Source organism: Camelus bactrianus, chromosome 18, assembly GCF_048773025.1.
Source record: "Camelus bactrianus isolate YW-2024 breed Bactrian camel chromosome 18, ASM4877302v1, whole genome shotgun sequence".
In the NCBI taxonomy this organism is placed as follows: Eukaryota; Metazoa; Chordata; class Mammalia; order Artiodactyla; family Camelidae; genus Camelus; species Camelus bactrianus.
In genome coordinates this window covers 28336949-28351168 of record NC_133556.1, presented here as the reverse complement: position 1 = coordinate 28351168, position 14220 = coordinate 28336949, and the positions used below count along the sequence as shown (strand labels likewise).

At 60.0% G+C, this 14220-nt stretch overlaps 1 protein-coding gene across 7 annotated transcripts in view; it reads left to right on the top strand.

The window, feature by feature from the left end:
* Window positions 1-14220, top strand: part of CACNA1H (calcium voltage-gated channel subunit alpha1 H) — a 63960-nt gene that overhangs the window by 25170 nt on the left and 24570 nt on the right. For 5 of the 7 annotated variants that reach the window (XM_074346625.1, XM_074346627.1, XM_074346622.1 and 2 more), the window contains 3 exons: window positions 13091-13202; window positions 13303-13436; window positions 13878-13975. In XM_074346625.1, coding sequence (XP_074202726.1) covers window positions 13091-13202; window positions 13303-13436; window positions 13878-13975 — 344 coding nt within the window. Of the gene's footprint in view, window positions 1-13090; window positions 13203-13302; window positions 13437-13877; window positions 13976-14220 lie in introns of those variants that run through there. The other 2 variants (XM_074346626.1, XM_074346629.1) reach the window with 2 other exon arrangements.

Here is a 14220-nt window from a genome sequence, read left to right as displayed (position 1 = left end):
GATTCTGGGGTCCCTGACCTCAGCCCCGAGGGGCTGTGCATCTTTCCCTCCACCCAAGAAGGAGGCCCTGGCTGACCCAGCCCTTGGGGCGGGGAGCCTGGGGGTGCGCCATGTGCTATGGGAGAGCAGGCAGGCCTCGGTGGGCAGGCAGTGCTGTTGCGAGGCCCAGCCTTCCTTCTTAATAAATGCCTGGTTGCCAGGCAACGCTCGTGGGGAAGCCGCGTTTGCAGGGAGCGCCAGTGTTTGAGGGCACGGGATGGCATCTGCTCTGGAGTTACCAGCTGGTGTGCCTGCTGTCAGGGTGACCAGGTCCCCGTGTGTGCAGAGATCTACGTCTGCATGTGGAGTGTGTTCCCACCACGTGTCCGGGGTATGAGCCAGGTCTTAACACAAAGGGTGAGACCACCGCGTCACCATCTCAGTGTGCAGACATGAGGGACTTGGCTGCAGGGGGTCCAGCACTTGAGAGCAGGGCAGGGGTGGCTGAGACGAGGAGATCACGTCCCACGGCTGTGCCCAGGCGGTGGAGGCCCTGCTGGGGGGCCATGAGGGGTCCTCTCACCCTGATTCTCCTGTGGGAAGGAGCCTCCTTCCGCCAGCTTTCTGCAGGCCCCGGGTCCCCTCTCTGGGGACAGCTTGCTGGCTGGGGTGGGGGCGGGGCGCTCCAGGCCGGGTTCCCATGGAAGGAGCCAGCAGTCCCCTGGGGTCGCTAATTCAGGCCGTGGGCAGCTGTGCAGTGGTGCTGAGGCAGTTATTTATGGCTCAGAGAATTCCTACCCAGAGCAGGCCCCACAAGCCTGTCCCCACGACCAGGCGGTCATCTTCCCCAGGGGCCCCTCCTGGCTCTGTGCCCCCTGCCCACGCCTTTGCCTTCCAGGGTCCGGGGCTGTGCAGAGCCCCCCACGGGGGAGGGGAGGACCAAGACAGGCAGAAGTGTGGCTGGAAGGAGGCCTCACCTGGCGAGACCAGCCCCTCCCACCTTTGGTCCCAGGACAGAGCCAGTCTGAGGGGACATTTCCCCAGCCCTCAGCTGCTCTCCCAGCAGGAACTGTGCCAGAGCCGTGACATGGAGCTCCTTCAGGAAAGCTGGTAATAAGGGGGAGAAACAGGTTGGGGGGTGGCTCCACTTTCAGGCAGGAGCATTGCTGGGGGGAGGTCTGTGGGCCCACAGGGCACTTGCACGTGCTGCCACCAAGTGGCTGGCAGGGATTTCCACAAGCCTCTGTAGCCTGCACAGGCCAGCTTCCTGCAGGTGGTGTTCGGAGGTGGAGATGGGACACTTTTCCACTCATTCATCCCTTGAAAATAATCTGAAATCAAGCTCTTTATTAAAAGCTGAGCAGAGACATTAGCGCTCTTCCTAATTAGCTAGTAAAATTGTGCATATTTTAAATTTTAGGGAGCTAGGCATGTGCTCAGGTTCTGTGGTTTCTGAGCGAGCATTTCATTTAGTCCTGGGGGTGGAGAAATTCCTCCTGGAGAAACATGACCGCTGGCCCCTTGTCTCAATGCCACCGCCTTGAAGATGTGCATGTTTGTGTGGTTGTGATGGTGTGTGTGAGCGTATATACACATGATGGTGTGTGTGCACAGGATTGTGTGTTTAGTGTACGTGTGTGAGCACATGTATACGCATGTCATGGTGTGCGTGTATGCTAGGTGTACACGTGTGCTAGACGTGTATGTGCACAGACGGTCCTGCCCAGATGCACACGTGGGAGTAGGCAGTGAACATGCGCCCAGTCACAGGTGTTGTGCCAGGGGCACAGGCTCGCTCTTGCCAAGGCCTGCTGCTGTGTGCTGTGCCCACCCCCCGGCTCTACCAGGCTGGATTTGAGGGGCTGCCCACCACCCCATCCCCCTCCCTCCCATGGCAGATGGGCGCAGACCGCCAGGGTGAGAACTGCTCTGCCCAAGTGAGCTCAGAAATTTTATAGGGAGGGAGGGGATTACCCATGCCCTGAGCTCCTCAGAACAACGTGGCAATTACACCCAGTTTCCCGGCACTGGGCTCTGCTGGGGCAGGAGACACGCATCATGGCCGTGCAGGGGTCTGACAGTGGTTCTCTGTCTTGCAGGCCCAGGTCCTCAGTGTCCAGGGGTCTGGGGAAGGGGTCCCGTGTAGGCCAGGGTCAGAGCTGGCTTCCAGAGGAGCCTCTAGGCGCAGTTCCAAAGTCTCCTGTGCCACTGGCACAGGGAGATGTCCTCAGAACACACATTTGGGTCCTGGAGAAAGAATGTTCTGGCAGCCGCAGCTGGCCACTTGAGGGGTGATGAGCTCCCATCACTGGGGTGGGTGGCAGGCCATGGTGGGAAGTGGGCTCCCAGCCCCTCAGCTTCCTAGGGGAGGTGCTCTGCCAGGGACAGCCCAGCCCCTTGAGCTCCCCCATGTGACCTCGAGCCACGGTTGAGAACAAACAGCTCCATGTTTGGCCGGCTCTCCTTGCTCCCCACCCCACTGAGCAAAACGAGTGAGTCACGCGGGTCTAGGCCATGATGGGGGGATGGGCGGGGGGTGGGGACTGGCTCCCTGAGGCAGGGGTCCAGCCAGAGTGAAAGCTCTAGAGCAGTTGGGGTGCAGAGCAGAGGGCCAGTCAGGGAGAGGCCCGCGAGGCGCAGCCCAGGCACGAGCGCTGGGAGCGGCTGCAGGCGGGGCCCCTGCCTGCTGCAGGTCTCGTGGTCTGCTCCTGACCCCGAGCCCTGCCCCACGTGAGCATGGCAGGCCGCCGGGCCCCTGTGACAGAGCAGGAGGGGAGTGGGGGTGCTGCCGTGCCCCACAGTGGCCAGGACAGATCCCACTACTGTGATGCTGGTTGAGCTGTGTCCAGGGAGTTGTGGGACAGGTGGGCAGACGTGGTTCCAAGGGGCATGAGTGGCCTGGCCTGCAGGGACTACCGGCCATCTGTCCCCACAAGTGCAGATAAATGGGCAACTTGGATCCCTTGTTAGACCAGGACCCTTCCGTGTGCAGAGCCACTGTGGGGGAAGGCGGGGAAGGGGCCAAAAGGACTTTACGTTTCTAACTTCAAAATAACCTGCCTGCAGCTGCCACCAGCCACACACCCTACTCCTCACTAATCTCTTGGGTTCCCCTCCTGACTTCTTTCTCGAATACTAACAGGGCCATCTGGATCCCCCCCCCAAGTTGAAACCCTGTGGTGGCTTCCCATGGGGTGGGTTGGGGAGGCTGGGGGCTGAGCCTCCGGGGATCCCCAGGCTGGGAAAGCCCCCTCCTCAGCCCTAAACTTGCCCAAGTCCTCCTCACCTGTCAGCAGCTTGTTGTCATGGCAATGGCCTCAGCGGAAAGAGAGAAACTTCCTTCAATTGTGAGGCCACCCTCAGAGGCCCCTCTAGCCGCCCACCTCACTCTCTCCCGGCTTCAGGATGGCCGTGCTCAGGTGCTGCTCCGAGAGCTCCAAGAGCAGCGTCCACTCCCATACCCTGTTGGATGAGGTTTCTGTCACCTTGCCCAGGAGGCAGGGGCACCCTAGGGTGATGGCAGGTCCTGGATGGCACAGTGGGCTGGGATCCCAGATAACTGGCTTTGTCCTGAGTCCTTGAGGAGTGGGTGCCTGCTTCCACCTGTCCTGGGGTCAGGATCCCTCCACATTAGGGAGATCAGCATACCCTCAGGGGCAGGGGCCCTGCTCCCATGTCCCTACAGGCAGTGGCCTGGGCACCCCCCATGGAAAGGAAGCAGCTGGCCTGGCTCAGCTGCCAGGTTGCAACTGAGGGATGTAGCCACAGGGATGTCTGTGTCTGCTTGGGGGGCTCCTGGTGGACCCAGCACAGCTGCGGTAGGGGTCCCTCACACCCCCCCCCCCGCCATATCCCCTGTTTCAGCCTTCTGGTCTTGGCCATACTGGCTTCACCTCTGCCTATTTCTCCAGTCTGCAATCCATGAGGGGCTGGCTTAGGAGAGCCCCCTAGAGTAGAGGTCAGGGTGCCTGAGCCCCAGCACTGTCACTGTCCCCCTGGGGGGGGACCAGCATGCATAAGCACCTGCACATGTGTCCACGTGTGTGTCAGGTGACCCAGATGCCTGTTCTGTTCCACTGCCTGAGGCCCCCAGATCTGCAGGCGAACCTCCCACCCCTGGCTGGGCCCCATCAGTGCAGGAGGAGACTTAATGAATTACCTCACTAGTTAAGTTAATTAGCCAAAAGTGCTTGTGGAAGAACCACCTCCAGTCTCCAGGGAAGGTACATCTGCCCTGGGGTCTGCTGGTGCTGCAAACCAGGCTGGAGCTGAAGTGTTCAGGTCTCAGGGGTTTCCCTCTTCCTGGACCCTCTGGTCGCATGTGGAGAGTGGCACCCTTGGACATGGGTGGCCCTCTGCTGCCTTCAAAGGCAGTGCAGGAGCTGCCCACGTGCTGCTGAGGCAACACCAGTTGGTATCCACCCAGGCTGTCAGCACAGACACCCCTGATGCCAGGCCTGACCCCCCAGTGCACCTTCAAGTCCTGGCAGGGTTCAGGGCTCCAGGCCTTAGCAGGTCTCCAACTCTGTGGGCCTCCATCCCTCTCCTGTAAGTGATGCCACAAACCTCCAGGGACTTGGGCTGGACCCTCAGGCAACAGTCTGCTCTCTGGGCTCAGGGGCCTGGTAAGGGACCCTGCCTGTGAGGCAGCCTGGGGGATTCCCACCAGCCTGGGGCCCACCTTCGGGAGGCACACTTCAAACAGCATCACTCAAGGCTCGTTGGCAGAACGCCACCAGAAGATTCTGGAATGCTGGGGGCCCTTGTGCCCCTCAGGAGGTCCACCACTCCGCCCAGGTGCTGGGTCTCTGAGTCTGTCCTAACGGTGCTTTGAGTTATTCTACCAGCAGGCTTAGGGTTCCAGCCAGATAGCGTTATTGAGAAGAAAAAGCCCAACTCTGCAGAATGTGACATTGTGAAATTCATAACCGTGACATTAGCCATTTTAAAAGGAACAGTTCAGCGGCATTTAGTACATTCATCATGTGGCCGACCACCATTTCTAATTCCAGAATATTTCTATCAACCAAAAGGGACCCTCAATGCCCCTGTCCCAGCCCCCAGTACCCACTGATTCACTACGTCTGGATTTGCCAGTTCTGGGTGTTTCATATAAATGGGATCATACAAAATGTGGCCCTCTCTTTGTGGCCTCTCACCACGTTTTTAAGGTCCATCCATCTGTGTTGTACTAGGTGTCAGTACCTCACTCCTTTTTGTGACCGAGTAGTACTCCAGCACATAGATGGACCACATTCTGTTTGTCCGTTTGCTGCTTGGGGTTGTTCCCACCTTTTGGCTGTAGCAAACCATGCTGTTGGGAATGCACATGTGCGTGTGCATTGAGGACTGGTTCCGTGTGTGTGCCTGGGCCTTATGGGGCTTAGGGTTTAACCATCTGAGGAGCTTCCAACATCTGAGGAGCTTCCAAACTGTGGTGACTCCTCATCTCCCACCCTCCCTGGTATCCTGAGTGGGAGCTGCACTCAGACAGTGTCTGTGGGTCCTGCCAGGAGCCTTCGGAGTTCCATGTGGAGCTGGCAGTCCACAGAGGCCCCGCCGGCCAGCTCTGCCGTCACTGTCCTGCCTGCTCCTTTCAGGGTGCTCAGGGGAGCCCGGGTGGGGCCCATGAACGGGTGTGTAGGAACAGAAGTGGGTGCTGTTGTGGGTCCACAGCCCTGGGTTTGGGGTGTGTACCACTGGCCTTTCTTTGGGGTCCCTGCCAGCATGAGGCTGGTCAGGGGAACCCCTCTCATTAGTGGCATGTCTCCAGTAAAAGCGCAGCTCCTTGTTCAGATGCTGGCGAGGGAGGAGACTTGTGAGTCTGTTACCGTGACAACTGTAGGAGATGCGGGTCACCAATGTGGGGCAGATCAAGAGACCCGTGGACTCCTGCTTCCCTGGTGAGCAAGGGGCTAAGTTTGTCCCCTCCAGGTGGGTGGGGAGCCCAGGAGGTGGAGACCCTTCCCCAGGCCTCACTTGTGCCGACAGCCTACATGGACCACAGGGCCTGGGCTTCCTGACACCTCACTTTAATGATTGTACCAACAATGCACGGCTACACTGTGCAGAAGACTCTTCCCACATCCCCTCTGCCCCCTACCTGGGCCTCATCTCCCGACCACCCTGCAGTGGGCCACGTTCTCCCCAGGGGGCGAGTTCTTCTAGACCTTGGCCGTGCATTGATGCACATGTAGAGAAGTACACCGCTGTGCTTGTGGCTTGCTTTGTAACTGGGGTCCCCCATTCTCCACCTCGGGCTATTTCCACTCCACGACCCAGGACATGGTTGTGCTAATACAGACCCTCACAGCAGCTGCGCAGCTCCGCGGCTTCACAGAATGCACTGATTGAGACATTCGACGTGTTGGTCTCATGTTCGCAGATGCTGCTGCCTGGCGTGTAGGGCCTCCCTGCACCTGGGCTGTGGACTTCAGGGTCGCTGGGCCCGTGGCCTCAATGGGTCCTGGACCTGATGGCTGTGTGGACAGAGGGGTGGGTTCTGGAGGCTAGGCTGCCCTGAGAGGGAGCTGGTTCAGAGAGTCTCCTGTGCCACCTGCTGAGCCCTGCTGCAGCCAGCTCAGCCTGCGTGGTATCGGGGCCCTGGGGCTGTGTTTCTGCCTCAGCTGTGTCCTCAGTGCATGGGACACAGCCCGTGCCCCCTGTTCAGTGGTTCGGGTTGTTCTTCCAAAGAATGAGCTGGGCTCCCTCCCCCATGAATAAACATGCACTTTTCTCCTCCAGCAAATTGGAGGAGCAAGGTTGAGTGCTCCTGGAGATGAAGCCTGGGGATGAGGCAGCGTGGGCGTGCAGGCTGGAGGTGCACAGGCTGCTCCAACCCCCACCCCCAGCACAGAGCAGCGGGGAAGGGGCAACCCCTGGGCAGGGAGGGATTTTCCCACTCGCCCCCCCACCCCCACCCCGGGAGAGGGGAGGGCCAGGGTCTCAGCAGCCCTTAGGCTGTGTGTCTGGGGGCAAGTTCAGCACAGTGTGTGTGTAGCCCCTGGACCAAACCAGCATCCCCTCTTCAAGCTCATACTCACTCCTTCCTGCCTGTCGGGGTGGCTCGTCCACACCACACAAGAGGGCCTGATGCTGCGTGTCGAGTTGGGGTTGGAGACCCAGCCATCCCCGGCTCCGTACCCCTGCAAGGCAGCCCCTAAGGGCCTCCTGTGGGGGTCCAGCTTATCCCTGCCTGTCTACAAGGGATTGAAATCACTTAGGGCTACCTCTTTTGTCTGTGTGTTTCAGGCTAGGAGGCCCTGGCAGTGGGGAGGAGGACAGGGTTTGGAGGTCTGCTGTGGGTACAGAACAGACAGCAGGGAGATGGAGGAGGCTGCTGTGGTGGTCCCAGCGCAGGGATGCTACGCCTTGTTTCGGATTCGGCCTAAGGGAGCGAAGCTGGCTGAGCAGATTGCGCTGGGCCGTCAGTGGTAGCAAGGGCTGAGGGGGACCGACCAGCTGGGGCCCTCTCATCCTCCTGAGAGCTTTGCGTATCTGTTCCTGAGATCTCCTGAAGGCCGCTTGGGGAGCACTGCCTGTGGGATCAGGGGTTTATCCCCACACAGCCCTGCACAGGGCCACTGCGACCACAGGGTCCTGATTGCAGCCACACCTGGGGACCTCTCCCTGCAGCCCTTGAGCCACTGTGTTCTCTGTTGTTTTTTGGCTCTGGAACTGGGAGCCGTGTCTCATGGTGAGGGAAGCCCAGCTCCGTGTCTGTCCCCTGGTGAAAGCATCTCTCCCATCCTGACCTTGTCCCACAGATTCCCCCCAGCATCCCCAGCATCCTCAGCGTGGAGACAACGTGACATCCCCTCCCTCCGTGTGTCAGGGCCAGTGGGTGAGATGACATTTGTCAGGATGAGGGGCGAGATGGGGGATTTGGAGCCTGCTGGACACTTTATGGAAGGGAGTCTGGTTGAATTTCAGCACCTTAAAAGTGGCTGTTGTCACCTCCCTCGTACTGGCAGAGAAACAGGCTCAGAAAGGGTGAGGGGTGGATGGCAGTAGAACTGGGGGTCAAGTTCTCGTCTTTTGACTCATGGGATGAGAGATGGCTCATCTGTGGGCCCCAGGGCCTCTGAGCCAGCAGATTGGGGCAGGGTGCAGACAGCTGTGTGATAATGAGGATTTAGTTCCCAAGTACCTCCACCCCGTTCTAGGACCCTAGAAGCCACTGTCTTTGGTGAGAGGCTGTACCCACCGGACAAGGGCCCTCCCTGTGCCTATGCCCAGGGACAGCGTGTTCTCAGGCCAGCATCATCTTCCGAGCAGCCCTTGGCATGCTTTTCTTAACCAGCTGAGAGTCTGGGAATGAGGAAGGATGTGGGATGAGAAACCCTGGAATGATTTCCAACAAAGCCTAGGTCCTGGGTGAGTAGGACCCCCAGGCTGCCCAGTGAGTGCCCCTCCCCAGCCCTGAGCACACCAGGATGGGGCTGTTTCAGCACCACGGACAGCGATCGCATCCCGTGGCCTCTGGCCCTCAGGGCCTGGCATTGGGCTTTTTTGGGGTGCGTTGGAGTCTTGGTCTGAGAGGCTGTGGAGCCAGCACCAAGAGCTTTCATGACAGGACTGGTCTGTGCTCTGTACAGGCTGGGGGAGGGAAGGTGGTCCAGCACCTGCAGAGCCCCCTGTGGAGGCTGGCATCTGGCCAGGTCGACTGAATGCTGGGAGGGCTTTGAGTTGGAATGTGGGACCCACAGAGGAATATGGCACTTGAGGGGACCTCTACCCCCACTGCTGATGGGGATCTCCAGCTCTGGGACCCTCTCCAAGCTTTTCTAGGGCCCCATTTCTCATTACAAGCCCCTGGCCTGGGTGTGAGACAGGCCACCCTGTGGAGAATCACTCCAGGCCCCACTCTGCCCAGGCTGGACACCAGGGGCCTGTTAGGCTGGGGGAGGTCCCTGGGGCCTGATGGGTCAAGGCCCAGAGTGGTCAAGGAATGTGGATCAGGGGGCTCTCTGCCCTTCTTTCAGCCTCCAGATCTGGGCAGAGCCTTCCTGGCTACAGGGTCCCATGGGAGAGACCATCTCAGGGAGCTGTGGACCCAGGCCCTCTGCCCCTCTGTGGCTAGGCCTCGGGCAGCACCGCGGCACCCCACCACATCAGTGTGGCTGCCTCTTCCTGGCCACACGGCAGCCTTGCTTCCTTAGATCCACGGTGGAAATTGACTCTAATTTGTAGACTTTGGTTCAAAACCTAAAGGATTTTTAATTAAAACCCAGAAAATCCATCTGTGTAATTAAGCCTCCGGAAGTCACTGGGCTCTGTGATGAAAGTCCGGCTGGCACCACCTGTCCTCGCATGCCTACCAAGACATGACCAGGGGATGGCTGTGACATGTGGGGATGATGGAGCCCTTTCCCTCCTTGCAGGTCCTCTCTCGGGGCAGGGCCAGTGGGAACCCATGCGTTGGCAGCCTCTCCCCAGGGCAGGTTGGCTCCGAGTGCTTTTCTTGTGTGTGCACCTTTGCACAGTTGAGGCGTGCTGGACTTCAGGACCTGGTCCCTCCTAGGGTGTTTGGGGTGGTGGAGGGAGGGGGCAGGGTGTGTCATGAGGGTAATAACCCAAAAGGGAGGACACTCAAGAGGATGGGTGGAGAACTTTCTGGGCTGTGCTAACTGGGTTGGTCACCCCAGCTGCATGGGCAGTGTCCCCACCTCTTGGGTGAGCCTGTGCTCCCACCCCATAGGATGTGGCTGTGGCCGGTTGTCCTGAACCCCTAGGGTGTGCCTCGAGGTCAGGGGAGGCAGGTAGAGCCATGGAACTGGTGGGGTCAGGAGGAAGCTGAGGTTGGTGGCTGGTCTTTGCTAATCAGTGGTTTGGGAAGATGTCCTACCCCAGCCCAGGACCTCAAGCTGAGCTGTCTTTGCAAGTTGGGGACCTGGTCTGTGGCTCTTGCTGGGGAGTTTGCCTCCCTAGCCCCTTATCAAGTAGCCTCTCACGGGTCCTGACCCAGACCTGCCCAGGGCTCGGGACATGCCCACTGCATGGTTGAAAGCCAGGGTCCTTAGCTCTGCCCCACACCAGCTCCAGGGTCTGGGGTAATCTCAGAGTGAACATGGGTACAGACCTGGGAGAAATCCGTCAACAGGCTGGGGATGTCAGTCCCAGATGGGGGGGCATGATGCTGGTGGAGGATGGGAAGGGCTTTGGGGGGGTAGGGGGGTGGAAACCCTGCTACTGTGGGAGCAGCGTGTTTGCCATGTAGGAGGTAGGGGCTGGCCTGGTGGAAGCACTTGGGGTCAGGAAGAGCTCAGAGAAGTGGGACAAGGAAGGAGGGTCCCAGGACTCTGGTAGACAGTTCCCACACTCCCATTGCCTGGATGGGCAAACCAAGGGCCCAGGCTGCTTTGTCCTGCGTCCCTGCAGGGGTCAGGGGCCGTACATCTGCAAGACTCAGGGTCCAGCCAGATCTGGGGAGCATCTGACCATCACCTTCCAAGGCCCAGAGCTGCCTGCTCCCTGCTTGTGGTGACACCCTTGCCAGCGGGACTGGGGGTACTTGTTAGCTTCAGGCAGGTCATCCACAGCCTTTGTGTTGAAAACCCATCCTTGGGAGACACACAGTGATGCCCACGCAGCCCCTCCTCTGGGGGTGCTGTTTACAGCAGTGGAGACAAAGGGACTGTGGGCAGTTCCCAGGGGCTGCAGCCGGCCATCAGGAGGCCAGGAGAGCTTCGATGCCTGAGGACTGGCTTCTGGCTTCTGTGTGTGGCCTCAGCATCCTGTGACACAGCCCGGGACCCCTGATCCCCTCAGTCGAGTTACCCGAGCCCCGAGTCTGTGCAGAGGGGCCTGGACTGCACCTGTCTCACAGGCCGGCACACAGTAGGTGCACTGTGGGTGTTTGGTGCAGCTTACAGCTGCAGCTTTTTCCTTCCCAAACCCCACCCATGGGGACCGTTTAGTGCACCCAAGAGGCCCTGACTCTGTGCTGAGTCACCCCACCAGCTCCTGGGGAGCGCGTGTGCCTGGCCCACCCATCTCAGGCCCAAGGGAGTCAGGCCCTCCTCGCTATCTTAGCAGGTCGCTGATTTCTGTTTTTTGCTGCCAAATCATAGCAAAGACACTTGTTACTGCTGAACCCATTAAGTGTAATTATGGCGCTCTCGGCGGGAACGTGTAATTACATCGGTGGCCCAGTGCCACACTGCATGGCATGCTGTGGGCCAGGGGCTGCAGGGCGGCAACTGTTGGCCCTGCCCCTACAGGGGGGAAGAGGGAGGGGGTCTGGGCGGGGCGGGCTGCCAGGGCCCCGTGAAGGAGGGATACACACAGCATGGCCTTCCTCCTGCCCTCTTCTCTGAGCCCATCAACCTGTATAAACATGGAGGCCCCAAACCTCCCCCAGCCTTGTCCCTCCCTGACCCTGGTTTTGGCACAGCCTCTGCTGTGTCAGGTGCCCGTGGGATCAAAGCCCTTTGCAGGTGGGGCTGCATGGACCCCCCAGCCCAGTGCCCACATGCGGCTGAGCACAGACCTGGCACTCAGGGTCCTGGGGACCGATCTCCACTGTATGGGGCACAGCTTTATGCCAGGTGGGGCCCTGCTGCTTTTGTCATCTCATAAATCCATGAAACACCTCCTCCCCAGCAGGGTGCAGGGAAGAGGGCACTGGGGCACCAAGGCCCCAGGTCACAAAGCCAGGACGTGCTACAGCTGAAATTCCCACCAGGAGTCTGTGAGGGTGAACACCCCATCCCTGTCACTCTGCCTCAGCCCCCTCGGTGCCAGGCTGGGTAGGGGTTGCGGGGTTGCAGCACCAGATTTTCCACCGCTATCTGTGACGGAAGGTGTTTCCTGAGTGCTGAGTTCTCTCACTTTAAGAAAGTTCCCCTGCCCACCCCACATCGCCTCGAACGTGGACTTGGGGCACGACTCTGGGGGCCTCCTGCCCTCCCACCCTTGCTGTCTCCAGCCGAGCCCAGCGTAGCCCAGCCCAGCCCAGGGCAGGCAGGCAGCCTGCAGAAAATCTGCCTCAGGGATTGATGTGGGTCCTGATGAGGGAGGTTCTTGATGTGGGGTACAAGAAATGCCCCTCAGGCTTGAGGGGTACCTGCCTCTACCCACGGGTTTGGGTGAAGCCCCAGCCTTCCAAACAGGGAACCCCCACACACAACCTAGCCCCCATTTGGGCAGCTCTGGGCCCCCTGCCTGGTCTGGATTCTGGGCCCCTTCTTTATACCTAACATGGCCGGGACACCATAGGGGACCCCAGTTTCTTGATGAGCCACTGAGGGCAGGCGCAGGGGTGCACCCCTTCATGGAGACAGCCACAGAGGGGGCAAAAGCTGCAGCCGCACCGTGGCCTCTGTGGAACCATGGTGCCACCTGGTGGCCACTCCCAGAATGACTGGGCGTGCTCACTGAGGTGATGGGTGGCCTTTCACCCTGAGGGCCAGCGACATCCGAGTGTGGCTGGGACACCCATGCTGGGTTCACACAGCATTCGCTGCTGGCCCAGTGCCCTGAGGTTCTGGCTGGACCTCTGGTCCTCCTACTAACAGGAAGTCTCTTGGACAGGGCTCTTCACGGGCAAGTGGCTTCCACTCCCAGGACTGACTTGGGTTGGGGCGGTGATGGGGGGTGGTCCTCACTCACCAGTCCTCTGTCTGTGTCCCGTCCCCCTTCATCCAGACCCAGAGTAGGGCTGCTGGTCCTCCAGGCCCAGACACTGAGTTGAGCTAAAGTTCACATCCTTTATTGCCTGTCACCACGGTCACAGGTCACAGGAGGGTTCATGCAGGGCTGCAGGGAGGGGGCTCTGGGGCCACCCTTATGGTGTCTTCACAGTTGGTGGACATCTGTGGTAATTGGGGTCCAGGTTGGGCAGCATCCCTGAGGCTGCTCATTCAAGAGTCTGACTAGTTTGGTACACTGGAGCTGGGGGGCAGTGGCCGCCTCCATCCAGGGTCCTACTGTACACGAGAGGTTGGCAGTGGAGTCCAGAGACTGGTGTCAGGGGTCTGTCCCTCACTGCCCAGCTGATGGGGCAGGCATGGGGATGTCAAGGGCCTGGCCCTGGGGCAGCTTTGCCAGGTGCTGGGGGCAGGTCCCAGGGCTCCTCTGCCTGCGTGTGGACCCTTAACTCTGGCCCCACGTGGTTTGAGCACGTCAGCATGCTGGTCATCATGCTCAACTGCGTGACCCTCGGCATGTTCCGGCCCTGTGAGGATGTTGAGTGCCGCTCGGAGCGCTGCAGCATCCTGGAGGTGGGTGTCCAGCGGGGCTGGCAGGGCAGGGCTGATCATGGGTGATGAGGGCTGGGGAGTGGAGGGGTGCAGACCTGCCTCTCAGGCCCGCCTCCTGCAGGCCTTTGACGACTTCATCTTCGCCTTCTTCGCGGTGGAGATGGTCATCAAGATGATCGCCCTGGGGCTATTCGGACAGAAGTGCTACCTGGGTGACACATGGAACAGGCTGGACTTCTTCATTGTCATGGCGGGGTATGGCCTGCCCTGCTGTGGACAAGCCCTAGACCTGGGAGTGACCCCTTGGTCCCCCAGGAAGAGGGCTGGGGAGGTGCCTTCAGGCAGAGCTGGATCTGAGAGATGGCTAGGGGTGGGGTGCTAGGGGCGGACACTTGTCCCAGGGCTCCCTGTGCCAGCACCAGGGGCGGCGGGACAGACTCTGAGTGCATGGGGTGGCCTATGAGTGGTGAGGAGCCCCCAGTGATGTCCCAAGATTGTGTTCCCTCTGCCTCAGGGCCCAGCATGGCTGAGTACACGATATGGGGGTCAGGCCTCTGGCATGTGCTCATCTGCCCCGGGCCTCCTGGCCTCGGCTGGCAGAGTGTTTTGGAGAGAACCATGTGCCTGCTGACCTGGCTCTGACCTCAGAGCACATGCCCATAGCCTGAGCCTCCCTTTCCTCTGCTCCTACCCCAGCATGATGGAGTACTCTCTGGACGGACACAACGTGAGCCTCTCAGCCATCCGGACAGTGCGCGTGCTGCGGCCCCTCCGCGCCATCAACCGTGTGCCCAGTAAGTAATCCCTCACCCTGGGCACAGGACCTGGAGGCCACACTGCCTGTATGGCATCATACGGTGTTGGGGCAGGAGAGGCTGGCCTCCTGCCACTCGCCACGGGCACCTGAGGATTTGCTGCTGCTTTTGGGGGGAGGATGGAGCAACCCTGGACAACGTTAGGGTATGATGGAAAGTCAGGCTGTGTGGGGTCCTGGCGCCCCATGGGGCTGCTGAGTGACAGGGGCCACTCTGAACCTTAG